At 46.8% G+C, this 27,679-nt stretch overlaps 1 protein-coding gene across 1 annotated transcript in view; it reads left to right on the forward strand.

Moving 5' to 3' along the window:
* Positions 1 to 618: 618 nt before the first annotated feature.
* Positions 619 to 27,679, forward strand: part of LOC146079825 (endonuclease domain-containing 1 protein-like) — a 62,972-nt gene continuing 35,911 nt past the window's right edge. Inside the window, exon 1 of the mRNA XM_083186464.1 lies at positions 619 to 918. Within this exon, the coding sequence (XP_083042590.1) occupies positions 619 to 918 (300 nt within the window). The remainder of the gene's footprint in view (positions 919 to 27,679) is intronic.

A 27,679-nucleotide genomic window follows, 5' to 3' on the forward strand; every position in this document is an offset into this window, starting at 1 on the left:
GCGGGTATTGAGGATGAGATCTGTCACCTCTATACGCACTATGGATCAGTGGAGGGTGGTGAGGATGAGGTCTGTCACCTGTATACGCACTATAGATCAGTGGAGGGTGGTGAGGATGAGGTCTGTCACCTCTATACGCACTATGGATCAGCGGAGGGTGGTGAGAATGAGCTCTGTCACCTCTATACGCACTATGGATCAGTGGAGGGTGGTGAGGATGAGGTCTGTCACCTCTATACGCACTATGGATCAGTGGAGGGTGGTGAGAATGAGGTCTGTCACCTCTATACGCACTATGGATCAGCAGAGGGTGGTGAGGATGAGCTCTGTCACCTTTATACGCACTATGGATCAGCTGAGGGTGGTGAGGATGAGGTCTGTAACCTTTATACGCACTATGGATCAGCTGAGGGTGGTGAGGATGAGGTCTGTAACCTTTATACGCACTATGGATCAGCAGAGGGTGGTGAGGATGAGCTCTGTCACCTTTATACGCACTATAGATCAGTTGAAGGTGGTGGGAATCAGCTCTGTTTGATCATCTGGTGGTTTCTCCATGACGTACGCTATCAGAAAGTATATGAATAGCTTTCTGCTTAGAAACCCTTTATTGGCACAATGTCTTTCCTAAAGTTATCGCTTGTTCTTTTTGTTCTGTTCTCTGGGGGAAGTGGTGAGGAGCTACAACACTTCTCACAGGTCCCACAATGTCGGAGCTTCTTCTATGAGGGACAGGAACCATTGGGACTTGCCTCCAATAGTACCGTCAATATCTGTCAGCGCCTGCAGGGGGCATATCATTATGCCACCCTGTATCACCGCATAGCTCGTGTTCCCATTTACTCTGCATACATTTTGGAAGTATCCACCACATCACGGCCGGACATCTCCTCAGCCGACTGGTACTTAGAACCCATGGTAAGAACTTGAAGTACCAATAGGAAATTTGTCTTCATTTATATATAAAAATGTAGAAGTCATTGTGTTTTATGTTTTCAATTTACTTAAGATATTGGCTTATATTTCTGGTTCCTCAACTATGCGATTAGTTTTTAGCCAAAATGTCCTCATTCATAAAATGACCACCGGAAAATTAACATGTCAAGATGTTATGTAAAAAGTCACAATGCCCGGGCCAGATTAACAATGGGCCGGGTGGAGCTACAGCTCCAGGCCAGTCACTCAAAATAGGCCCACAGTATCTGCTGTGCAGCTGGAGACAGGAATAACTAGCCTGCTACAGCTGTCTGCGGCCGCCAAAGAGCCTGCACACTGAGCTGGCTGGGCTGTATTATGTGACTGGCGGCGGAAAAAAGGGAAGCAGCCAGTAGGGGGGGTAAGAAGATGGAGGAGCTATCAGAGACACGTGTGGGGCAAGTCAGAACAGTCAGCCAGCTTCTGGTATATCTGCTGTGGGGATGGGCTGACTGATGCGGCTAGTGGTGGGTGGAGCTAAAGGGGCTGTGCATTCTCAGAGATCTCAGTCAGCTGTGCTGAGCAGTGGGGCTGAACGATAACTAGGCAGCAGCAGTAGCAGTGAATCCAAGTCACATTAGAGCCAAGGAGGAGCAGCAGCTGCAGGAATAACCAGCAGACTCAGGGGTGTAAAATGGGCCACTGACAGAGGGCCCCATTGACTGGTGTGACTTATTTGCCTGAAGCCTCCTCCTCCTCATAGGCAGATATCTGCCTGGATGTCACAGTGTGAAGCAGCTCAGGGTGGGGTCCTTAGCACAGGGAACCTCTGCCAGAATTAGATGCAGATTTAATAAAGTGGCATGGAGGTTGTGTGCCCCATCCCTCGGCAACTTCAGTCCAGACTTGGACTAGTCTAGCCAGTTTCTCATTTAGCCACGCCCCTATGTTGCTGAGTGCTCCACCTGCTTCTCCCCCAGGCCTGCTGCTTCAGTTCTACCTGGCTGGCTGAGAGGAGCTCAGAAGACTGTTATACCCCGGGGACGGAGCCAGGGCATACTGGGAGGGATCCGCGATGGATCCCTTACACTGGGCTGGGGTAAGAAGCCCATAGGCTTCTGCAGGTAATCACCAGCTTTTGCTGGCGACTCCCTTCGCAGTGCTGACACTGCAGAGGGGGGTAAGAGAATCCAGAAATGCGGTAAAAACCCTGATAAGGGGGTTTGTACCGCATTTCTGGTTTAGAGAATCCCGCCCAGGGAGTGCATACAGCCCGGGGCTGGCCAGGAGACCAGGCCAGAGAACTGAGTGGCTGCCTGCAGAGTTGCCCAGCCTGATGCAGGGAGGGATCTATATCAGGCCAGGGGGGAGAATGATGAACTGTCCGAGAGAGGCGGGGGCATTCTGTGCTAAGGGAAGAATGATGTTTTTGAGGGGAATGAGGAAACTTTTGTACTAAATGATGTCTGAGAAAGTGAGATGCCGGGGTGATGAATGAAAGGAGAGAGTGAGTGGAATAATAAGACAGAAGACAGAGAGTGGAAGTCTTATTGGGGGGACAACGTAATAGCAGATAATATTAATAATTATTTCTGCCCAGTATTCACTGCTGAAAGAGATGGGAAGGGGCCACAGTTAAGTTGCAAGTATAGTCAGAAAACTGAGGGAGGGACAAGTACATTTACAGAGGAGAAAGTCCTCACAGAACTCTCAAAACTGAAAGTGGATAAATCAATGGGGCCAGATGGGATACATCCAAGGGTACTAAAAGAGCTTAAAGGGGAGCTGGTAAAACCAATAACAGAATTATTCAACCAGTCACTAGCTACTGGAGTAATCCCAGAGGACTGGGAAACAGCGAATGTAAACAGCGAAAGCAACTATCGACCAGTGAGCCTTACATCTGTAAATTGATGGAAACACTCTTAAAACAAAGAGTTGTAAAATATCTCAAAACCAGCAATTTACAGGATCCGATACAGCATGGGTTTACTGGGGGAAGATCATGTCAAACAAATCTTATTGACTTTTTTGACTGGGTGACTAAAGTAATAGATCAAGGTGGGGCTGTAGATGTAGCTTATCTAGACTTTAGTAAAGCTTTTGACACTGTCCCACATCGCAGACTGTTAAATAAACTTGAAAGCTTGGGATTGGATTCTAAGATAGTTGAATGGATAAGAGCATGGTTGCAGGACAGAAAACAGAGAGTTGTAGTAAACGGAGTACAGTCAAAGGAGGGAAAGGTTACAAGTGGAGTACACCAGGGATCTGTACTTGGACCAATGCTTTTTAATATCTTTACTAGGTGATTGTCACAATCCGAGCTCTCAGACAGACTTTCCTACCGGCTAAGTGCCTCCGCAGGTTCAGCTTGCGGTCCAGACGCCATCCCTGCCGGCGTCCTGTCTCCCAGTGACAGTCCCCAGTGCACGGCAATCCACCTGTCCGCCGCCATTGCTCCCAGTATCCAGCATGGTGTGCACAAACACACTTTCCCGCCATAGCAGACATGGGGGCTGCCATGTTCTTTCCAGTCACATGTCTGTGCTGTCCAATCCTGTTGGTTCTGATCTCCCTGTCATACTTCCTCGGCCAATCCTGGCCACCCAGTGGGGATAAGTATGCTGGGAGCTCTCAGAACCATTGCTAGTGCTTCAGTTGTCTCCAGTGTATGGTCAGCTGTCCTTGTCTCCGTGCAAGTGTATTTCTATGCTGGTGTTGTCTTCCATGCTGCAGTGTGTTCCAGGTTGTTCCATCTCCTGTGAAGTCCAGGTTATTCTATCGCCTGTGATCCTGCCTCTTCAGCCCAGCGACCAAGCCTAGCTCCGGGACTCTGGTCCTTCCGATGCTCCAGCACCATCCACCATCGATGTTCCATCGATAGTCCGATATTCCGGATCTCCTGCTTCCGTCCGTCATTCCGGACCCACAGTCTCATCTCCCGTCCGTCATTCCGGACCCACAGTCTGCTTCCATATCCGATACCCGGATCCGATGTTCCCACATCATCATCGATAGTCCGATATTCCGGATCTCCAAGCCAAGCTTCCGTCCGTCATTCCGGACCCACAGTCAAGCTCAAGTCTTCCGTCCGTCATTCCGGACCCACAGTCTTCACATCCGATGTTCCACCATCGATCCCACATATCATCACATCTGTAAAGTATTGCAATCTGCATGAACTCTGTCATTTATCCTGCATGCTTTACTGTCTGTTATACTACAACCATCTGCAAATAAACTCCGGTTGTATTTTACCTCTGACTGCTTATTGGCTCTGGGTGCACTGTCGCGCACTCCATGCGCAAGGGTCCTCTCCAACCTCCCCGGTTCAGGTACCGGTCCAGGTCCCCACCAGAGGTCTCAGTCTTGTCGACTAAGCCCCCTGGTGTGACAGTAAGCACTAGCCAAATGGATCCAGCCGCAAACCAAGCTTCTCCACCCAGCCCTGTACAGCAACTGGCTGTTCGCTTGGATCAGCAAGAGGCTGCGCAGAGCCAAGTGATTCATTGTCTGCAAGATCTGTCTTCCCGGCTGGATAAGCTACAGACCACTCTCAGTGGCCCTGAGCCTGTCAGAGAACTTCCAAGTCCCGTTCATCCTCCTGTAATGGCTGCTGCACCTCGCCTTCATCTGTCTGTCCCCACCAAGTATGATGGGAACCCCAAGACCTGTCGAGGTTTTCTCAATCAGTGTGAGATTCACTTCGAGCTGCAACCCAGTAACTTCCCTACTGAAAGGGTCAAGATCGCCTACATCATCTCCCTCCTGTGTGGAGCAGCGTTAGAATGGGCGTCTCCCTTATGGGAAAGATCTGATGCCATCCTGTCCAATTACAAGGACTTCGTGTCAACATTCCGGCGTATCTTCGATGAGCCTGGGTGATCAGCATCTGCCTCCACTGAACTCCTCCGTCTCAGACAGGGATCCCGCTCCGTCGGGCAATATCTGGTCCAGTTCCAGATTCTGGCGTCTGAACTCTCCTGGTGTGATGGGGCCTTATACGCAGCTTTCTGGCATGGCCTATCCGATCGTATTAAGGATGAACTCGCTACCAGAGACTTACCTTCAGGTCTAAGTGACCTTATTTCATTGTGTGTCAAAGTAGACCTACGCTTCCGAGAAAGGGCTATAGAACGTCACAAGAGCGCTCCAGTTAAAGTGCCAACTCCTCCGCCTTCTTTACCCACTGCTCCTGCGGTCCATTCCAAAGAAGAACCAATGGAGATAAACCGTTTCCGTTTGTCTCCAGGAGAACGTCGACGTCGACGGTTGGCACAGCTCTGCCTGTATTGTGCCGATCCTGCACATCAAATTTCTGCATGCCCAAAGCGTCAGGAAAACTCCTCCTCCTAGCCCGTCAAGGAGAGGGTAGGCTAGGAGTAATTAAGTCCTCTCCATCAGCAACTGATTGTGTCCTTCCAGTTTCCCTACAAGTTGGTCAGCATTTCAAGACTGTCTCCGCACTTCTTGATTCCGGTGCCGCTGGCAACTTCGTTACTGCAGAACTGGTCCGCAAGTGGGGGTTGCCCACTGAAAATCTTTCCAAGACTGTCTTCCTTACTGCTGTGGATGGCAGTAGGATTCCTGATGCGACAATCTCCCGCAGAACTTTACCACTTACAGTAAAAGTGGGAGTCCTGCACACTGAACTTTTGTCCTTCCTGGTTTTACCCCGAGCCACTCATGCTCTGGTTCTGGGTTTACCCTGGCTCCGTCTTCACAATCCTCGTCTTGATTGGAAGACATCGGAAATCCTTTCCTGGGATCCTTCCTGCTCCGGTACCTGTCTCCAAAAGGTACTCCCAGCTCGTCATTCTTCAGCCGATGCAGCAGACCTTCCGCCTCTTCCCTACCAAGAGTACTCAGATGTATTCAGCAAGTCTGGCGCTGATGTCCTACCTCCTCACAGACCGTGGGATTGCCCTATCGAACTTATCCCAGGCAAAGAACCACCCAGAGGTAGAACCTATCCTCTCTCTCTTCCAGAGACTCAAGCCATGACCAATTACATCAAGGAAAATCTGGCAAAGGGATTCATCCGTCCTTCGACTTCTCCTGCTGGCGCAGGATTCTTCTTCGTCAAGAAGAAGGATGGAGGCCTACGTCCCTGCATTGATTATCGCGGCCTCAATGACATTACAGTAAAGAACCGATATCCGTTGCCCCTCATCACCGAGCTGTTTGACCGTGTCAGCGGTGCAACCATCTTTACGAAACTCGATCTGAGGGGTGCATACAATCTCATCCGCATACGAGAGGGCGACGAGTGGAAGACGGCGTTTAATACCAGAGACGGCCACTATGAGTACCTCGTCATGCCCTTTGGGCTCAGCAATGCCCCAGCCGTGTTCCAGCACTATGTCAATGAGATTTTTCGGGACATTCTGTATCGTCATGTAGTTGTATATCTCGATGACATTTTAATCTACGCCAATAACATCACTGAACATCGTTATTGGGTCAAAGAGGTTCTGTCCCGGCTGCGAGCTAATCATCTCTACTGTAAACTGGAGAAGTGTGTCTTCGAGGTGAAGTCTATACCCTTCCTAGGGTACATTGTCTCCGGTTCTGGTCTTCAAATGGATCCAGGAAAACTGCAGGCCATCCAAGATTGGCCAATTCCCTCTTCGCTGAAAGGTATTCAACGTTTCCTGGGTTTTGCCAATTATTACAGAAAATTCATTTGTAACTTCTCTTCTATTGTGGCTCCCATCACTGCCTTGACTAAAAAGGGGTCTAATCCAGCGAAGTGGCCGGCAGAAGCCATCGAAGCCTTCCATCTGTTGAAACAGAGGTTCACTTCCGCTCCTGTTTTAAGACAACCTGATACCACCTTGCCCTTTATTCTCGAGGTTGATGCCTCCTCCGTGGGTGTCGAGGCAGTCCTCTCGCAGAAAGCGCCCGATGGTCGTCTTCATCCCTGTGGGTTCTACTCCCGTAAGTTCCTGCCTGCAGAGCGTAACTATGCCATCGGCGATCAAGAGCTCCTCGCCATCAAGTTGGCATTAGAAGAATGGAGATATCTTCTAGAGGGCGCTGTTCGTGAGATCACAATTATCACAGACCACAAGAATCTTCTGTATCTCAAGTCTGCTCAATGTTTAAATCCCCGTCAAGCCAGATGGACACTTTTCTTTTCCAGGTTCCGTTTCAAGCTGTCGTTCTGTCCAGGGACACAAAACCGAAAAGCTGATGCCCTTTCCCGCTCATGGGAGCAAGAAAGTGAGTCTAAGTCCACACATCAACACTTTATTATTGATCCAGTGGCATTCTCCGCAACGAGAGTTTCAAATCTCACGCCCCCTACAGGGAAAAGATATGTAAAGCCAGCTCTAAGAAAGAAGTTGCTCTGTTGGGCGCATTCTTCAAAATTCGCTGGCCATGCAGGCATTCAGAAAACTTACGAGTTTATCACCAGGTCCTATTGGTGGCCGTCCCTCAAACAGGACGTACAGGACTTTGTTTCCTCTTGTGCTAAATGTGCTCAGCACAAGACCAGTCGTCAGTCTCCTCCTGGGCAATTGTTGCCACTGTCAGTGCCACATCGTCCTTGGACGCATATCTCTATGGACTTTGTAACTGATCTTCCAGAGTCTGACAAGTTCACCACCATCTGGGTGATTGTTGATCGGTTCACCAAGATGGCTCACTTCGTTCCCCTCACCGGTCTTCCGTCAGCTTCCAAGCTGTCCCAGCTCTTCATCAAAGAGATATTCAAGCTTCATGGGCTGCCTCTTGAAATCATCTCCGATAGAGGAGTCCAATTCGTAGCCAAGTTCTGGCGAAGCCTGTGCTCCCTGCTTCAAATCAAGTTAAAGTTTTCCACAGCCTACCACCCTCAAACCAATGGCCAAACGGAGAGGGTGAATCAGGACCTTGAAGCATTTCTCCGCACATATGTCTCTTCTTCCCAAGATGACTGGGCTCAACTACTTCCATGGGCAGAGTTCTGCCATAATAACCAATATCATTCTTCATCAAATGTCACTCCATTCCTTGCCAATTATGGGTTTCATCCTCGAGTTCCTGACTTCACTCTGCAACCTGTGTCCTCTGTTCCAGCGGTCGACACGACCATCCGGCAATTTGTCAAATCCTGGAAGCTCATTCGTTCTTCACTTCTGAAGGCTTCAAGCAGGTACAAAAAATTTGCCGACAGGAAACGCAGAGCTGTGCCAGCCCTCCGTCCAGGAGATCGTGTCTGGTTGTCAACTAAGAATCTTCGATTGAGAGTGCCATCGATGAAGTTCGCTCCCCGATATATTGGTCCTTTCCCAGTTGAGCGAGTCGTCAATCCAGTAGCTTACAAGCTCAAGTTGCCGCCCTATTTGAAAGTGCCAGCTACATTCCACATTTCGCTGCTCAAGCCGCTGGTCTTGAATCACTTTCATTCCAAGCTCCCCAAGGCTTCTAAGGTTTGCACCCAGCGTGGAACAAAATATGAGGTCAGTAAGATCTTGGACTCTCGCATCCGATATGGTCGTCTGCAATATCTGATCGATTGGAAGGGCTACGGCCCCGAAGAGCGATCATGGACCAATGCCATCGATGTCCATGCTCCCAGACTCATCCGGGCGTTCCACTCCAAGTTTCCCCGCAAGCCTAAAAGGTGTCCTGGGGCCACCCTTAAAGGGGCAGGTGCTGTCACGATCCGAGCTCTCAGACAGACTTTCCTACCGGCTAAGTGCCTCCGCAGGTTCAGCTTGCGGTCCAGACGTCATCCCTGCCGGCGTCCTGTCTCCCAGTGACAGTCCCCAGTGCACGGCAATCCACCTGTCCGCCGCCATTGCTCCCAGTATCCAGCATGGTGTGCACAAACACACTTTCCCGCCATAGCAGAAATGGGGGCTGCCATGTTCTTTCCAGTCACATGTCTGTGCTGTCCAATCCTGTTGGTTCTGATCTCCCTGTCATACTTCCTCGGCCAATCCTGGCCACCCAGTGGGGATAAGTATGCTGGGAGCTCTCAGAACCATTGCTAGTGCTTCAGTTGTCTCCAGTGTATGGTCAGCTGTCCTTGTCTCCGTGCAAGTGTATTTCTATGCTGGTGTTGTCTTCCATGCTGCAGTGTGTTCCAGGTTGTTCCATCTCCTGTGAAGTCCAGGTTATTCTATCGCCTGTGATCCTGCCTCTTCAGCCCAGCGACCAAGCCTAGCTCCGGGACTCTGGTCCTTCCGATGCTCCAGCATCATCCACCATCGATGTTCCATCGATAGTCCGATATTCCGGATCTCCTGCTTCCGTCCGTCATTCCGGACCCACAGTCTCATCTCCCGTCCGTCATTCCGGACCCACAGTCTGCTTCCATATCCGATACCCGGATCCGATGTTCCCACATCATCATCGATAGTCCGATATTCCGGATCTCCATGCCAAGCTTCCGTCCGTCATTCCGGACCCACAGTCAAGCTCAAGTCTTCCGTCCGTCATTCCGGACCCACAGTCTTCACATCCGATGTTCCACCATCGATCCCACATATCATCACATCTGTAAAGTATTGCAATCTGCATGAACTCTGTCATTTATCCTGCATGCTTTACTGTCTGTTATACTACAACCATCTGCAAATAAACTCCGGTTGTATTTTACCTCTGACTGCTTATTGGCTCTGGGTGCACTGTCGCGCACTCCATGCGCAAGGGTCCTCTCCAACCTCCCCGGTTCAGGTACCGGTCCAGGTCCCCACCAGAGGTCTCAGTCTTGTCGACTAAGCCCCCTGGTGTGACAGTGATTCATCGCGCCCTATGGGCGCTCTTCACACCGTCGTGAGGGGCTGCGCCCCCTTAATTTGTGAACGTTTGTATATGAGAAATATGGTTAGAATTGTATGAAAGATGCCTGTATTGCAACTTCAGTTATAGGTGAAATGTGTTAAATAGAGAGCATATGATGTGGAAGGGGGTGTGTATTGTTTTGTTAAATTAAAAAGCGGTTACAGAGTAAGATGTACATTGATAGTGTGGAGGGTACATTGACATTTGTGGGTGTGGGGGGGGGGGGTTGTGTGCGTGTTGTTTAGGTGTGTGTGTGCAATAGTATAGAAGGGTGTTTTTGGGTCAGCGGCTCCCCACTGGCAGAGGTCACGACACAGGAAAACAGGAGGCTGGGTAGTCATAGGGGTGTGTGGGCATAAGGGGGACTAAAGAGAAGGGTGGGGGACACTGTCTAACTTCTGCCAGTGGGTGAGGGTCCAGCGTGGCAGCACAGGAGTACAGGACGATGGCCCTGAGTCAGTGTCTCCTCCTACTGGGTGGGAGTTAGGGTGCATGAGAGCAGGAGGCTCGGTGGTAAAGCATAATAGGGGAATGTGGGCACCACAGGGTGAGCGGGTCCCCACTGGTGGAAGTTACGGGGCAGGAGAACAGGAGGCAGGGCAGTGATAGAGATGTGTGGGCATGAGGGGTAGTAAAGGTTTTTGGCTGTTGCAGAGTAGGGATGGGCATTGGTGCAGACGCCATTGATGGTTGGCATTGATGGCGATTTTGCACCATGCCATCGATAGTAGTAACATATTACTTGGATAACCATCGATTGTTGTAGCTATCGATGGTCATCCATTATATCTGACTGAACAGGCCATGGGTCAATCAGAACTAGGTGGCGGGACTTCCGGGTGTGGGGGGGGCGGAGCTATGCTCCGTGTCCCGGCACCTTAAAAAAATTTGAAAGTTGCTCGGTTCACCTTTGCCATTGATGTAGGGAAACCATCTGGTCCTCCCACATCGATGGCAAAAGTATTCAACATCGGCCATAAACCATCGATGATTTGAAATGCAGCTCCCGGCAGTGGGTGAGCGTCTCCTCGCACTGGGAGGGAGTAAGCGGATGTATGAGAGCAGGAGGCTGTATAATAGTAGTGGTATGTGGGCAATACATTGATAAAAGTTGTGGCGCTGGTGCAGAGGACCGTGGGGACACTTCTGGCAGTGGGGGAACCTGCAGCGATTAGCGGGGTCTGCAAATTGTGGGAGGGGGTGTGGGGGGGCCTTGAATCGCTGGAAGGGGGTCCACAAATCGCTGGAGGGGGGGTCGTGGGGGTCCGTGAATTGGGGGTGCCCTGAATCAGGGGAGGGGGGGTCACAGGGGGTGCCACGATTCACGGGAGGGGGGTCGCGGGGGGCCCGCGAATCACGGGAGGGGGGGTCGAGGGGGACCCGCGAATCGCGGGAGGGGGGTCGCGGGTGTCCGGGGAGGGGGGGGGGGTTGCTGGCAGAGGGGGGGGGGGTGCAGGAGTAATGGTGGATGGTGGCTGTGGAGTAATGGTGAATGGTGGGCGTGTACTGTAGCCCTGGCAGGGCGGGGGGAGGTGATGTCCAGGGGGTGGGGTGTGTAGAACGTTATACACATAGAACACTTTTCCCTGGGGGGGGCAGGTTTGTGTATCCTGCTGGGCGGGAACGTTATATACACAGGGGATGAGTGACAGATCTGGCTAAATATATAAGAGATTGGTGATATTGCAAATGGAATTGAGGGTAAAATGTGCCTTTTTTGCAGATGACACAAAGGTATGCAACAGGGTAGACACACCAGGAGGGGTAAAACAAATGATTGATGATCTAGGTAGATTAGAGGAATGGTCAAGAGAATGGCAACTACAGTTTAATGCCAAAAAATGCAAAATCATGCAAAAATGCAAGTCTCAAAAATGACTATTTCAGGGGGCTTAAAGGCAGGTAGGCAATATAACAAAGCAATAATGAAGAAGGCAGGTGCAGAGGTGCAAGGAGGGAGTGTGGAATGCAAGAAGCAGCGAGAGGTTGAAGGAGGGAGTGAGGTACAGGGGTGCACGGAGGCAGTGAGATTCAGGGGTGCAAGGAGGGAGTGAGGTACAGGGGTGCTAGGAGGGGTGAGGGTTGCAAGGAGGGAGTGAGGTACAGAGGTGCAAGGAGGGAATAAGGAATGTAAGGAGGGAGTGAGGTGCAGAGATGAACAAGTTAGATCTATAACTAAGTAGGCTAAAGAACCTGTCTTGTGACAGGGCAGGACAGGGGGAGGAGTAAGGTCAGAAGAAGAGAACAGAACCCACCCTCCCATGCTTGCTTTGCTCGCCACACTTTGCTCACCACGCATCGGGCATGGTTGCTCGTCACCTAGTTACTAAAGGCAACCATTGGTGGTGAGGATAGTGACAATGCAAGACCCCTGTTCTTGCTCACCGCCCCTCCCCTTGTCACACCCATGCAGCACTGCTCACACCCCTTGTGGCGACGCACAATAGTACAATGCCAACAGGTTAGGGTCAGGCTTTGGCTAGGGTAAGGCTGTGGTTACAGTTAGGTTGGGGTTAGGGTTAGCGTTAGGCTGCATAGGCGAATCTATGGGGTGGTCCAGGGGTGCACCGGACCACCCATTAGACCACCGGCCGCCGCAATTTAAAGAAATGACAGCCGGGCAGAAAAGGGCTGTATGCTGCCCGGCTGTATAATCACTGGCTAACTAACGCATTGCAAACAAGCAGCTCGCCTCCGTCCCCGATACCCATGGACCGATACAATCAGGAGCGGCCACGAATACCACTAATGCCGCTCCTGGTTGGCTGCTGGCCGCAAGCTCCTGGTTTACAGGAGTATTGAATAAAGAAAGATAGCGACGGGGACGGAGCCAGTGGCGAGTTGGGGCATCATGCTCCCCGGGCCGGTATGTACTTGGCCTGGCCAGGGCCGCCGCCATAACTAGGGGAAGCTGGGCGCTGAGAGACCCGGATGCTGAAAGCCGCTGCAGCAGCCGCCGCAGACTGAGTTTCCCTACCTTATTTGTGTTTCCGTGCCCCCTGCCGCCTGTAATAGCTGTGACCCCTGCGGCCCTCAACTCGGCCCTTCTTCATTCACAATCAGCTGCTGCTTCATTTGAGTAAGGAGCCCAAAAGGTCGCGCCCGTTAAACTGTCCCTGTGACAGTTAACTCTTTTTTTTCCGCCCTTCTTCATTGTCTGGATCTGGGACCACCCATTACCATATTTCTAAATTCGCCTATGTTAGGCTGTGGTATGGGTTATGCAGCAGTTAGGGCCAGGCTGTGGTAAGATTTAGGCAGCAGTTTGGGTTAGTGGTAGGCTGTGGTTAGGATTAGGGTCAGGCTGTGGTTAGAGTTAGGCTGTGGTTATGGTTAGCATTAGGCTGTGATTAGGGTCAGGCTGTGGTTAGGATTAGGGTCAGGTTTTAGTTATTTATTTTATTATTTATTGACAGTTTCTTATGAATTGCAGTATATTCTGTTGAGCTTTACAAAAGGAGACAGTGATACAACAAACAGGGTATTTACAGACAGTCAAAAGGTAGGAGGGCCCTGCTCGCAAGCATACAATCTATAGGGAAATAGGTATTGATACATAAGAATAGATACTGTATTATTTATTACATTAATTCCACCAGAATGCAAAGGTTCCTGATGTGCTGTAATATATGGTGACCCAGCAGTTTGGCCAGGGGTCAAGCAGGATAGAGATATGTGTGGCCTATACAGTGGGGATGTGATAGGATAGGACAGAGGATATGTGTGGACTGTACAGTGGGGATGTGATTGGATAGGAGAGGATATGTGTGGTCTGTACAGTGGGGATGTGATTGGATAGGACAGAGGATATGTGTGGTCTGTACAGTGGGGATGTGATTGGATAGTACAGAGGATGTGTGTGGCCTGTACAGTGGGGATGTGATTGGATAGGACAGAGGATATGTGTGGCCTGTACAGTGGGGATGTGATTGGATAGGACAGAGGATATGTGTGGTCTGTACAGTGGGATGTGATTGGATAGGAGAGGATATGTGTGGTCTGTACAGGGGGGATGTGATTGGATAGGAGAGGATATGTGTGACCTGTACAGTGGGGATGTGATTGGATAGGAGAGGATATGTGTGGCCTGTACAGTGGGGATGTGATTGGATAGGACAGAGGATATGTGTGGTCTGTACAGTGGGGATGTGATTGGATAGGACAGAGGATATGTGTGGTCTGTACAGTGGGGATGTGATTGGATAGGACAGAGGATATGTGTGGTCCGTACAGTGGGGATGTGATTGGATAGGACAGAGGATATGTGTGGTCTGTACAGTGGGGATGTGATTGGATAGGACAGAGGATATGTGTGGCCTGTACAGTGGGTAGTGATTGGATAGGAGAGGATATGTGTGGTCTGTACAGTGGGGATGTGATTGGATAGGACAGAGGATATGTGTGGTCTGTACAGTGGGGATGTGATTGGATAGGACAGAGGATATGTGTGGTCCGTACAGTGGGGATGTGATTGGATAGGACAGAGGATATGTGTGGTCCGTACAGTGGGGATGTGATTGGATAGGAGAGGATATGTGTGGCCTGTACAGTGGGGATGTGATTGGAGAGGATATGTGTGGTCTGTACAGTGGGGATGTGATTGGATAGGAGAGGATATGTGTGGTCTGTACAGTGGGGATGTGATTGTATAGGAGAGGATATGTGTGGTCTGTACAGTGGGGATGGGATTGGATAGGAGAGGATATGTGTGGCCTGTACAGTGGGGATGTGATTGGATAGGAGAGGATATGTGTGGTCTGTACAGTGGGGATGTGATTGGATAGGAGAGGATATGTGTGGTCTGTACAGTGGGGATGTGATTGGATAGGACAGAGGATATGTGTGGTCTGTACAGTGGGGATGTGATTGGATAGGAGAGGATATGTGTGGTCTGTACAGTGGGGATGTGATTGGATAGGAGAGGATATGTGTGGTCTGTACAGTGGGGATGTGATTGGATAGGACAGAGGATATGTGTGGTCTGTACAGTGGGGATGTGATTGGATAGGACAGAGGATATGTGTGGTCTGTACAGTGGGATGTGATTGGACAGGACAGAGGATATGTGTGGTCTGTACAGTGCGGATGTGATTGGATAGGACAGAGGATATGTGTGGTCTGTACAGTGGGGATGTGATTGGATAGGACAGAGGATATGTGTGGTCTGTACAGTGGGGATGTGATTGGATAGGAGAGGATATGTGTGGTCTGTACAGTGCGGATGTGATTGGATAGGACAGAGGATATGTGTGGTCTGTACAGTGGGGATGTGATTGGATAGGACAGAGGATATGTGTGGCCTGTACAGTGGGGATGTGATTGGATAGGAGAGGATATGTGTGGTCTGTACAGTGGGATGTGATTGGACAGGACAGAGGATATGTGTGGTCTGTACAGTGGGGATGTGATTGGATAGGAGAGGATATGTGTGGTCTGTACAGTGGGGATGTGATTGGATAGGAGAGGATATGTGTGGCCTGTACAGTGGGGATGTGATTGGATAGGAGAGGATATGTGTGGTCTGTACAGTGGGGATGTGATTGGATAGGAGAGGATATGTGTGGTCTGTACAGTGGGGATGTGATTGGATAGGACAGAGGATATGTGTGGCCTGTACAGTGGGGATGTGATTGAATAGGACAGAGGATATGTGTGGTCTGTACAGTGCGGATGTGATTGGATAGGAGAGGATATGTGTGGTCTGTACAGTGGGGATGTGATTGGATAGGAGAGGATATGTGTGGTCTGTACAGTGGGGATGTGATTGGATAGGAGAGGATATGTGTGGTCTGTACAGTGGGGATGTGATTGGATAGGACAAAGGATATGTGTGGTCTGTACAGTGGGGATGTGATTGGATAGGACAGAGGATAGGTGTGGCCTGTACAGTGGGGATGTGATTGGATAGGAGAGGATAGGTGTGGTCTGTACAGTGGGGATGTGATTGGATAGGACAAAGGATATGTGTGGTCTGTACAGTGGGATGTGATTGGATAGGACAGAGGATAGGTGTGGCCTGTACAGTGGGGATGTGATTGGATAGGAGAGGATACTGTATGTGTGGTCTGTAGAGTGGGGATGTGATTGGATAGGACAGAGGATATGTGTGGACTGTACAGTGGGGATGTGATTGGATAGGACAAAGGATATGTGTGGTCTGTACAGTGGGGATGTGATTGGATAGGACAGAGGATATGTGTGGTCTGTACAGTGGGGATGTGATTGGATAGGAGAGGATATGTGTGGTCTGTACAGTGGGGATGTGATAGGATAGGACAGAGGATATGTGTGGCCTGTACAGTGGGGATGTGATTGGATAGGACAGAGGATATGTGTGGTCTGTACAGTGGGGATGTGATAGGATAGGACAGAGGATATGTGTGGCCTGTACAGTGGGGATGTGATTGGATAGGAGAGGATATGTGTGGTCTGTACAGTGGGATGTGATTGGATAGGAGAGGATATGTGTGGCCTGTACAGTGGGGATGTGATTGGATAGGAGAGGATATGTGTGGTCTGTACAATGGGGATGTGATTGGATAGGACAGAGGATATGTGTGGTCTGTACAGTGGGGATGTGATTGGATAGGACAGAGGATATGTGTGGTGTGTACAGTGGGGATGTGATTGGATAGGACAGAGGATAGGTGTGGTCTGTACAGTGGGGATGTGATTGGATAGGGCAGAGGATAGGTGTGGATAGGAGAGGATAGGTGTGGTCTGTGGCGGGGATGTGATTGGATAGGAGAGGATAGGTGTGGTCTGTACAGTGGGGATGTGATTGGATAGGACAAAGGATATGTGTGGTCTGTACAGTGGGATGTGATTGGATAGGACAGAGGATAGGTGTGGCCTGTACAGTGGGGATGTGATTGGATAGGAGAGGATACTGTATGTGTGGTCTGTAGAGTGGGGATGTGATTGGATAGGACAGAGGATATGTGTGGACTGTACAGTGGGGATGTGATTGGATAGGACAAAGGATATGTGTGGTCTGTACAGTTGGGATGTGATTGGATAGGACAGAGGATATGTGTGGTCTGTACAGTGGGGATGTGATTGGATAGGAGAGGATATGTGTGGTCTGTACAGTGGGGATGTGATAGGATAGGACAGAGGATATGTGTGGCCTGTACAGTGGGGATGTGATTGGATAGGACAGAGGATATGTGTGGTCTGTACAGTGGGGATGTGATAGGATAGGACAGAGGATATGTGTGGCCTGTACAGTGGGGATGTGATAGGATAGGAGAGGATATGTGTGGTCTGTACAGTGGGATGTGATTGGATAGGAGAGGATATGTGTGGTCTGTACAGTGGGGATGTGATTGGATAGGACAGAGGATATGTGTGGTCTGTACAGTGGGGATGTGATTGGATAGGACAGAGGATATGTGTGGTGTGTACAGTGGGGATGTGATTGGATAGGACAGAGGATAGGTGTGGTCTGTACAGTGGGGATGTGATTGGATAGGGCAGAGGATAGGTGTGGCCTGTACAGTGGGGATATGATTGGATAGGAGAGGATATGTGTGGTCTGTACAGTGGGGATGTGATTGGATAGGACAGAGGATATGTGTGGCCTGTACAGTGGGGATGTGATTAGATAGGAACGGTACTGTATATGAAGGTTAAGTGGCTGGTTCTGGAATTTGATAAACTTGCCTGAAAAGGTGAGTTTTCAGGGAACGCTTATAGGTTTGGAGACTGGAGGAGTCTTATTGTGCTTGGGAGGGCATTCCACAGAGTGGGTGCAGCCCGAAGAAAGAACAATATTTAACAAACAATCAGGTGCAATATCTATACTCAAATATTTATAATATAAATTGTACATTTAAAAATCCATGTAAATACCGCAAAAACTTAGATTATGCAGCCCCCAATAGTAATTTGGTTAATTATTTAGTGGATTAAAGACATGATAAATTAAGAGAGCGCAAAATTAAGTATATTGATTATTATTCAAAATTAATTTATTAAGCATAAAATTCAATGGTATATGCATATATCACATGAAAAAAAAGTGTGGATACTGTATATGCCAGACAGCAGGTGAAAACTTCCCCTTATCCTGGATTTTCCATCTAGAGCTTGCTAGCTCCCTCCAAGTGGAGGAAGCCTGGGAATACAGCCATAATGCCTATTGTAACAAACATCCCGGATGAGCTAAATTATAAGAACTCTCGGCTTTGTTCTCATATATACAATATACTATATCTCCGGGACACATACTGGTTAACTTTGCGTTGACAACCCTCTCTTTCCTCCCACCTCTTTCTTTGCAAGTTCCCGTCACATCTTTCCCAAGGCCTGTGAGATAAGCTTTTGGAGACTTGGCAAAGATATTGTACTGATAACCCTATTGAAACAACCTTCGACTCGGCTTTGTTTTGGCAAGCTGCCAAGGCTTTGTTTAGGGGTGAAATTATCGCCTATGTCTCCAGGCTTAAAAAGCAGCAGAATTCCAAATACATTGAATTACAAAACTCAATTGTCTGATGCATTTCAATCCTTTAAACAAAACCCTTCCAGGGAAGCTAGAACTGCTTATTAGGTGCATTTTGATGAATATTTACAGATTCAGGCAGACAAATACCTTTTCAATACAAACTCCAAATTTTATAAATTTGGGAATAAAGTGGGATCAATGCTTACTAACTTTCTACAGGGTTCTAGACAACGTACAGTAATTCACCCCTTGTTAAAGAGGGATGGTTCTATTACCGAATCAGACGACCAAATAGCTGTGGTCTCGAAGGACTATTATGAACAACTATATTTACCTCCTTAGGCCTTCCCAGATGAGTCAATGGGCGTAGGTGGTTCCTCTCAACCCTCTACCTCTTCTTCATCTCTTTTATTTTGGGACATTCTCCCCCTTTTACAGGTTTTTTGAAACAATCTTTGACGGCCCCTATTACTACTGAGGAAGTCTCTTGGGCTATTGGGCAATTAAAATTGGCCAAAGCACTTGGCCCAGATGGCTACTCAAATGAGTTCTACAAGTTAATGGAATACATATTGTTAAGCCATTGGTGGCCTGTTTTAATTCTATCATGGACCAAGGGACCCTCCCAACCTATTTTTCTGATGCCATTATAAAAGTTTTACCTAAGGCAGGAAGAGAGATTGGAACCTATATTACCCATGAGAATTCATAAAGATCAATCTATCCCCCAAATATTAACACCCTGGTGAATGGCGTTTTTCAGAAATTAGAAACAAAGAATAGGGGTTCAGCGACTGAACATGCCGAAATCACAGTACGGGATTTTCAATAATACAAACAGTGAAACAAATACATAGAAAAAATATATATACAGTAGCCTTTATAAAATTACTTTATAAAAAAGAGACAAAAAATTCCTATTACTTTAAAAATGTGTAAGAGAATAAGTTATCTAGTGGAAGAGTCAGCAGCAGAACCAACACGTTTTGTCTATTTGACTTAATCAAGGGGTGAGGGATAGATGTGCCTGGACCTCTATTTATACTACATGTAATTGTTATACTTGATTATGAGGTCACATCCTGTGGGATGCGCCCATTTTAGGTAATTAGTAAAACTTACCTACAAAACCATTATATAGTTTAAGGCAACTAATGTTTAATCAGTGGCATATATACAACAGTATTTAAGTTTAGTAAAATAATGTAGCAGAACACTAAGGGCCAGATGTGTCAAGCTTCACAAAGTGATAAAATGGAGAGTAATAAACAGCCAACTCCTACCTGTGATGTTACAGGCTGGGTTTGAAAAATGACAGGTAGGAGCTGATTGGCTGTTTGTTTATCACTCTCCATTTTATCACTTTGTGAAGCTTGATACATCTGGCCCTAAGTTTAAAAGTCCGGGGATACTATTCCCCACTTCCGGCAGGGCGAGCATCACTTTTGCCCTGCTTCCTGTGTCTGAGTGCGCTGTATGACTATGAGCTTCCGCCACCCTTTGGCAGAAGTTCTATGTGAAGCTGGATTATGTTCCCCTCTTCCGGCTCCTAGATTGCTGGGTTTGCCCTGTTCTTGACGCTGTGCGTGTGGGAATAGCTATTGGTTACCGCGGCTGTCCTCCATCTATTTTGCTGTTTGCTAGAGCCAGGTCCATAATTGACTCCGTTCGGCGGCCATTTTGTTGGTGGTAGTTCATGTTTCATGAGAGGGAATCGGCCATTTACTGGGTTCATATGAAGTATGCACAGACTTTTGGGATGATATTCTGTTTCCCTTTGTTCATGGGCTGTGCGCTCCAGGGTTTCCAAGGTGATGGATATACATATAAAGGATGAGGGCAAGAAATCAATTAGTGTTCAGTTGTGGAGATAATTCTGCATATATAAAATACCTTATTTACTAGTGACATCATTTAATATCTATAAGAACAATAAAGGACAAAAATTATAATAATAAGAGATTATCTATATTAAGAAGACTTTAGTGAATATATATTATTTTTATACATTATTAATACGGTGATGAAATACAAAAAAGAATAATTGTTTTTTATTTATTATATTTAGGTATACAAATATCTAAGAATATTATGTTTAAAGAGTGGGTTATAATAAAACAGGGTGATATATATGTGAAGATAGGATATATAGAGGATAGGGTTAGTATGTGGAATAGGAGTGAGAATATACCAGCGTCCGTGTTGTCTGTACACTACAGAACCTGTTTTTCTCAGGTAGTCACCTGTCCTGATACTGGACAGGCCCAAACACTACTTGGCTACCAAGATAGGTCGGGATTGGGCATTGCCAGCATGGGATGACTGTACTGTTTGTCGTATACTAAACCTCTCAGACCAGGGGCGTAACTAGAAGTTTGTGGGCCCCATAGAAACATCTTGATAGGGCCCCCCACCCCAGCCACTATAATGCCCTTAAGGGGGGGAGGGGAGAGTGAGACAGAGGCTATTGGGAGAGAAAATGTGTCAGGGAGAGGGAGGGAAGGGATAGCTGGCAGGAGAGACACTACTAGGGGGAAGGCTGTCAATTGGGGGGTTGACAGGTTCATGCCTCATAGAAAAAGGGGGATCAGTTTACAGATACAGAGGATTGAAAGGGGGACTGTCACTTGGTTGGGGTTGGCAGCCAGATATAGGAAATTGCAGGGGGGGGGGGGGGGGGGGGGGGGGGGGGGGGGGGGGGGGGCGCAGGCAGTTAGTAACAGAAGATTGCAAGGAGGCTACCCATGACCTCAAACCCCCAGCCAGTTACCTGAGATTAGAGGCTCTCTCGCCACCTTCAGACATCCCAGCTCCTCGTGTGCAGGAGAAACCTGCTACACGCTGTTCATCTCAGTGACTGTCGGCTGAATACATTGAAAGGAGCAGCGCCCTCTAGTGTGGTGTTTTGCACTCTGCACCCTGCCTCCTGCCCGGAAATAAAGCTGACAGCTCCAGTCCCAGCACTGCACGGCTAAGAATACTACAGTATTTGAAATTAAAATACGGAAGAAAAAAAACTGAAACAGGTGCAGGGGATAGCCTCCTGGGTCCTCGGGCTCCCAAATTGCCGGGCCCCATAGCAGTTGCGGTATTTGTGTAATATCTGGGCGCCCGATTTTTTCATTGTATTGCATCACATGCAATATAGTTGCATACAATTCATGCGATGCGATTTTTCATAGTAAAGACACGATTTTTTTTTTAAATTCAATAATTTTTATTGATTTTGCATATAGAATTTAAACAAGACAACACACAAAAAAGAAAAAACAACACATCAGTATACAGGTGGTACACGTCCAAATACAAGCGTAGTACAGTGCAGGCATATACAGAAACGAGAAGCCGTTGTAAGATATAGATAGCAAATCCTGTATAGGTTTTACCAGTAGAAATACCCGAAGGCGCCATTCGGGTATGTGTTTGATATAAAGGAGTATGAATCTTACAATAAATGAAATGTACTACCCCACCTAGTACATTTTAAAAACAGGATATCCATTCATCCATTCAGGCTGTGATCAGAATATATTGTTGATACTGATGTGTCAACCAAAAACTAAAATAAAAATAAAAGCAAAAAGCAAACCTCCCAATAACCCCCCACCCTGTATGACCTAACCCCAACCCAGGTATACTTGGATCCCTTAACACTACTACCCCCCTTCTACTGAACTAACTATATCCCCCCACCCACCCTTAGTTCTGTAATAGGGAATAAATTAGCGGCTGTTAGCTATCAGCTAACCTATGCCTAACAAAAAACTAATTTACCCCTACCTCCCACCCACCCCACAAAAGGATAGCAATAGGATGGACTATCTTGGGTAGCGGACAAATGATATCAAAGTGTTTTGGACACATTATTTAAGGATAGTATCCATCGTATCAGACTGGAGCAGTAGAACAATTACATGAACAACCACCCCCCCCCCCCCCCCCCCCTTACGGGATAATACAAGTAGACAGGAGGAATAGAAATAAAGAGACTGGTCTGGACAAAATGTTGCTCAGGCCGGGCCCTCCGTCTCCGAAATGACATATGGACATCAGTAGCCGGGAAGTCAGTCTAATAATAGAAACATTAAAGAGCATTATTTTTAATCCGGCCAAGTGTCATAGCTTCTCAGACGTAGCAGCATAGCAATAGTATGGCCCCTTCTCATATAGTAGAAAACATGAAAACATACATCACATATAGTGACCAGCCCATGAGCAATTGGTGGAGACAACAGAAATAATACAGCAGCTTCAAGGGGAGTGCAACCGTAACAGAGCATCCAGAAGAGTACCAGCATTCAGGAGTAAGTCCAGGATCTGCATATAACAATTTTAGAAACCATGGGGCTTCCTTTAGGAGCAAATGAGGAATATTCATGCAGACCAAATCCATGAGTGAGCATATAGCTGAAGGATTTGAAGTATCTCCAGAATCCAGGTCCGTTTGAGAGCACTCGTCCAGGGTATAAGCGGGTATGACATCTGTAGGGATCAAAGCATTGTGGCCCTGGGGCAAATCTTCCTCATCTCCCACATCACATTTAGCAGGTAAGCAGAAGGCAGAGAGAATGTCCCCTTGTACAGCAGTGAGCTTACTGAGAAGCCTATCAGCAGAAGTATGCACAGCTTGTAGGAGTAACTGATAGATGCTTCCATATCCATAAGCAATGTGGACAGAGTAGGAACTCTGGATAATACAGGATAGAGAAGGCTGCCGTGAGGGATCTCTAGCTATGGACGGGGGTGGCTAGCACACCCCACTATTTGCAGAGGTGACTGGCAGCTATAGAATTTATTGTCCACAATGCCTCTAAGCCTGTATTATATGGTCTCACTCACCCCAGCGAGGATTTGAACAATGATATGGCATAGGAGGAGACACAGGATGGAAGCCACTGACCATAGTGGCAATAGTGTTTGTGCAGATCGCAGTGGCCAACACAGTAGATCGCTGCAGAGGCGAACGCAGGTTTAATAGCAGAGTGAATACTCAAAATATCAGATATCAGCCGTAGATGCAGTATGACAGCCCACCATGTAGTCAGAGACCCAGGAACAGAGTCCGCACCTGGATCCTCCCCAGCCGCGAACACGCCGGCAACTCCTGAGGCAAGATGGCGGCTGAGCGGGAGACCTGGGGATCCGCAGGGTAGCTGTGATGTGAACGAAGGAGGGGGGTCGCCGTCGATCACCGGCAGCGTCCTTCGGAAGCTTCTGCTGGACGAATGTCTGGGTGGCCGTCGCACACACTGATGCGGCAGATAGATGCAGGGCGGCCAGTCACGCGGCGCGGTTCTGTCCCCGGCCTCAAGCTCCACTCCACCAAGGCTCTAAGTCAGGATCCTGCGGACTTCTCAAAAGTGCTTCAGATATGCACCCCACCATCCTACAACAGCAGGCAGGTTGTACACGTCCCGGGGGGGGGAAGTTAGCAGGATATAAAGCAGGATTTCTTGGAGGAGCTCAGCACAGTATGTGCTACTCCATTGCCGTCGTAGCTCCGCTAAAGACCCGATTTTTAATTGTATAGTCACCCATGGGTGATTTCATACACCCACTATCCAACTATGCACGGAGTAGATTTTATATAGTGTGGTGAGCGCAGCGAGCCCGAAGCGTGGCGAGCGCAGCGCGCCCCACGAGGGGACACAGAATACATGTAAAGTAATCCGCGTCCCCTCGCGGGGCTCGCTGTGCTCACTATGCTTCAGGCTCGGTGTCGAGCGCACTATATAAAATCAACTCCATGCGTAGTTGGATAGTGGTGTATGAAATCACCCATGGGTGACTATACAATTAAAAATCAGGTCTTTGCAATGAAAAATCGCATCGCATGCCTTAAGTAGTGGCATGCGATGAAAAAAATTGGGCGCCCATATAATACACAAGTACCGCAGTTGCATCCACTGCACCCTCTGTAGTTACGCAACTGTCTCAGACCTAAATCCCACAGTGATCATATAGTAAGATTATAGAGATTAAAAGATTGTATAGACATAAAAATTTAATACAGGGAAGGCAGATAGTAAAACAAAGATTTACAGGACCTTTACATAAACGGTGCAATTTCATAGCCTTCATTTAGGCCGTTCGGATGTAGGTTCCGAGCTGGAATATCTAGTACATCTCCCTTTGAGACAATTTATTCGCTAAATCGCCTCCTCTTTCGCCCAAGTGTACGTGCTCAATAGCTTTATGCTCCTTAAATGCTCCTGTATCCTAATCTTCAAGGGACGTTTACTTTTGCCCACGTATTTCTTTCCGCAACTACACCCTAATAAATAAATAACCGAGGTGGAATTACAGTTCATGAAGTTCTTAATTTTGAATTCATTTTTGTTTCCCTTATCTGTTAGGATGAAGGTATTTGCATATAATGCATTTGCCACATTTGTAAGACCCTGTACATTTGGGTAGTGTTGTTGTAGAAGTTGTCACCGTTTTTAACATGCTTGGTGCCATTAGATCCTTCAGATTCTTGGATGTCATATATGCAATGTCCGGTTTGGGTGGCAGGATTTCTTTCAGTATAGGGTCCATCAGGAGTATCCCCAATGATTTTGTATTGATTTCTTGATGTCTTCATGTCTGTTGAAGGTGTGATGAATGCCATGGATTCTTTCTTCTCATTGTCTTTGTTTTTATATGTGAGTTGTGATTCACGGTTAAAGGTCCTCGTTCTTTCTGCGGCCTTCTCAGTAAGACAAGTCGGATATTCCTTCTCTTTGAATCTGTCTATATAATGTTATTTGATCTTCACTGTCTTCTGGTCTATTGCAGTTACGTTTGATTCTGTGGACATGTGAGTATGGTATTTTTCCACCTTTTTAGGTGGTTACTCTTGTGGTGTAGGTAGCTGTTTTTGTCCACACTTTTGATAAAGTTCTTTGTTACTATTTCATTTCCTTCTCCCACTAAAATCAAATCGAGAAATTCTATGGATTCCTTTTGTAGGTTGGACGTGAACCGTAAATTCATATCGTTATTTTCCATGTATTTTAAAAATTCATAAAAGTTCATTCCCATATAATTAAAATACCGTCTATATATCTTTTATAGAGTATGACGTTATTTTTGAAAACGTGGTTGTTATAAATGTGCGTATTTTCCCAGCGTCCCATAAAAAGATTGGCAAAACTTGGTGCAAAAATAGTCCCCATAGCTGTCCTGCACTGTTGTAAATAAAATTGGTCTTGAAATTTAAAATAATTGTGGTGCAGGATAAAAAAGCATGACGTGACATATGAAGCTTCTGTGTTCTGGTGTGAGGGAGGCATCTTCTTTAAGGTAACTTCTGCAGGCTTCCACCCCTTTGGAGTGTTCAATACATGTGTATAGTGATTGTACATCTACCATTGCCCAACAGTAAGTGTCTTTCCATTCAAAGTTCTCCATTATGTTCAAGACTGTTGTCGTGTCTTTCAGATAAGAGGGTACATTTTTAACATATTTGTTAGGGAAGACATCCACATATTGTGCCAGGTTGGAGGTTAAGCAATCTATGCCCGCCACTATAGGTCTTCCGGACGAGTTTTGCAGGTATTTATGAGTTTTTGGCAAAAAGTTAAATATGGGGGGTTATGGGGTTTGATCTCAGCAGGTATTGATATTCATCCTTTGTTAAAATATTTGACCTTAACCCTTGGAGTAAAACCCGCCCTGGAAGACCTATAGTGGCGGGCATAGATTCCTTCCTTAACAAATATGTTAAAAATGTACCCTCTTATCTGAAAGACACGACAACAGTCTTGAACATAATGGAGAACTTTGAATGGAAAGACACTTACTGTTGGGCAATGGTAGATGTACAATCACTATACACATGTATTGAACACTCCAAAGGGGTGGAAGCCTGCAGAAGTTACCTTAAAGAAGATGCCTCCCTCACACCAGAACACAGGAGCTTCGTATGAGACGAATAAAAGGGATGATAGGTGAATGGGGAGCACTTCTGCACCAGTTTATTTTATTTTGTTGTTTAGAGAATCCCCAGTTATAATTGCTGTGTAAAATTACAGTAAGGACAAAGATGGGGGTGACAACAAATACATACAAGAAATAAAGAGAAAGAAAAGGATTGTCGGTACTTGTGTACTAGCACGGCGCCCATCGCATCGCAGACCATATCGCATGCGATGCGACGCGATGGAATGAGATTATAAATTGTATAAGCACCCTAATGGGTGCTTACAATGTGTAGAGTTTTAGGAATCATATATCTCTCTTATCCCAATAATAGTTATTGAGATTGAAATATTATATAAAATATATTTATTATATCTTGTATTGATATAATAACATATATATTTGACATCTGCAGTTATATTCTAATAGACTACAATACAATAAGCAGAGTACTTGTCATAATTTGATTCCCAAAATATAAGAGTTCAAGACTTGTAATTTTAGCTCCAATTGGAGGATTTTATTTATAGGCAAAACAAACCATACAGAATCATTTTAACACAGTAATTGATGTATATGCTAATATATATATATATATATATTACCAAAATTCTACTACGCGCTATTATAAATCTAAATACAGAAAAGGCAGCCCAATCACTAAATTCCCTGAGGGTTAGGGAATTAACACACAACTCTATGACCCAATAGTGATCTGGCGCCTACAACAATTGTCAAATATTGCACGATTAACAGGAATTATTCACAATCTCCAGCAAAGTAAGAAGAGACGTTCATCATCCTCTGGATGTGTTTATTAAAAAGTTTTCTTCAGATGTAATTTTAAAATTGTATACCATTGTAGAACATCGGCCGATATGGTCTGCGATGCGATGGTCGCCGTGCTAGTACACAAGTACCGACAATCCTTTTCTTTCTCTTTATTTCTTGTATGTATTTGTTGTCTTTGGCAGCACCCCCATCTTTGTCCTTACTGTAATTTTACACAGCAATTATAACTGGGGATTCTCTAAACAACAAAATAAAATAAACTGGTGCAGAAGTGCTCCCCATTCACCTATCATCCCTTTTATTCGTCTCATATGAAGCTCCTGTGTTCTGGTGTGAGGGAGGCATCTTCTTTAAGGTAACTTCTGCAGGCTTCCACCCCTTTGGAGTGTTCAATACATGTGTATAGTGATTGTACATCTACCATTGCCCAACAGTAAGTGTCTTTCCATTCAAAGTTCTCCATTATGTTCAAGACTGTTGTCGTGTCTTTCAGATAAGAGGGTACATTTTTAACATATTTGTAAAGGAAGGAATCTATGCCCGCCACTATAGGTCTTCCAGGGTGGGTTTTACTCCAAGGGTTAAGGTCAAATATTTTAACAAAGGATGAATATCAATACCTGCTGAGATCAAACCCCATAACCCCCCATATTTAACTTTTTGCCAAAAACTCATAAATACCTGCAAAACTCGTCCGGAAGACCTATAGTGGCGGGCATAGATTGCTTAACCTCCAACCTGGCACAATATGTGGATGTCTTCCTTAACAAATATGTTAAAAATGTACCCTCTTATCTGAAAGACACGACAACAGTCTTGAACATAATGGAGAACTTT

This window comes from Crinia signifera, chromosome 5 (genome assembly GCF_055691185.1).
Source record: "Crinia signifera chromosome 5, ASM5569118v1, whole genome shotgun sequence".
Lineage (NCBI taxonomy): Eukaryota > Metazoa > Chordata > Amphibia > Anura > Myobatrachidae > Crinia > Crinia signifera.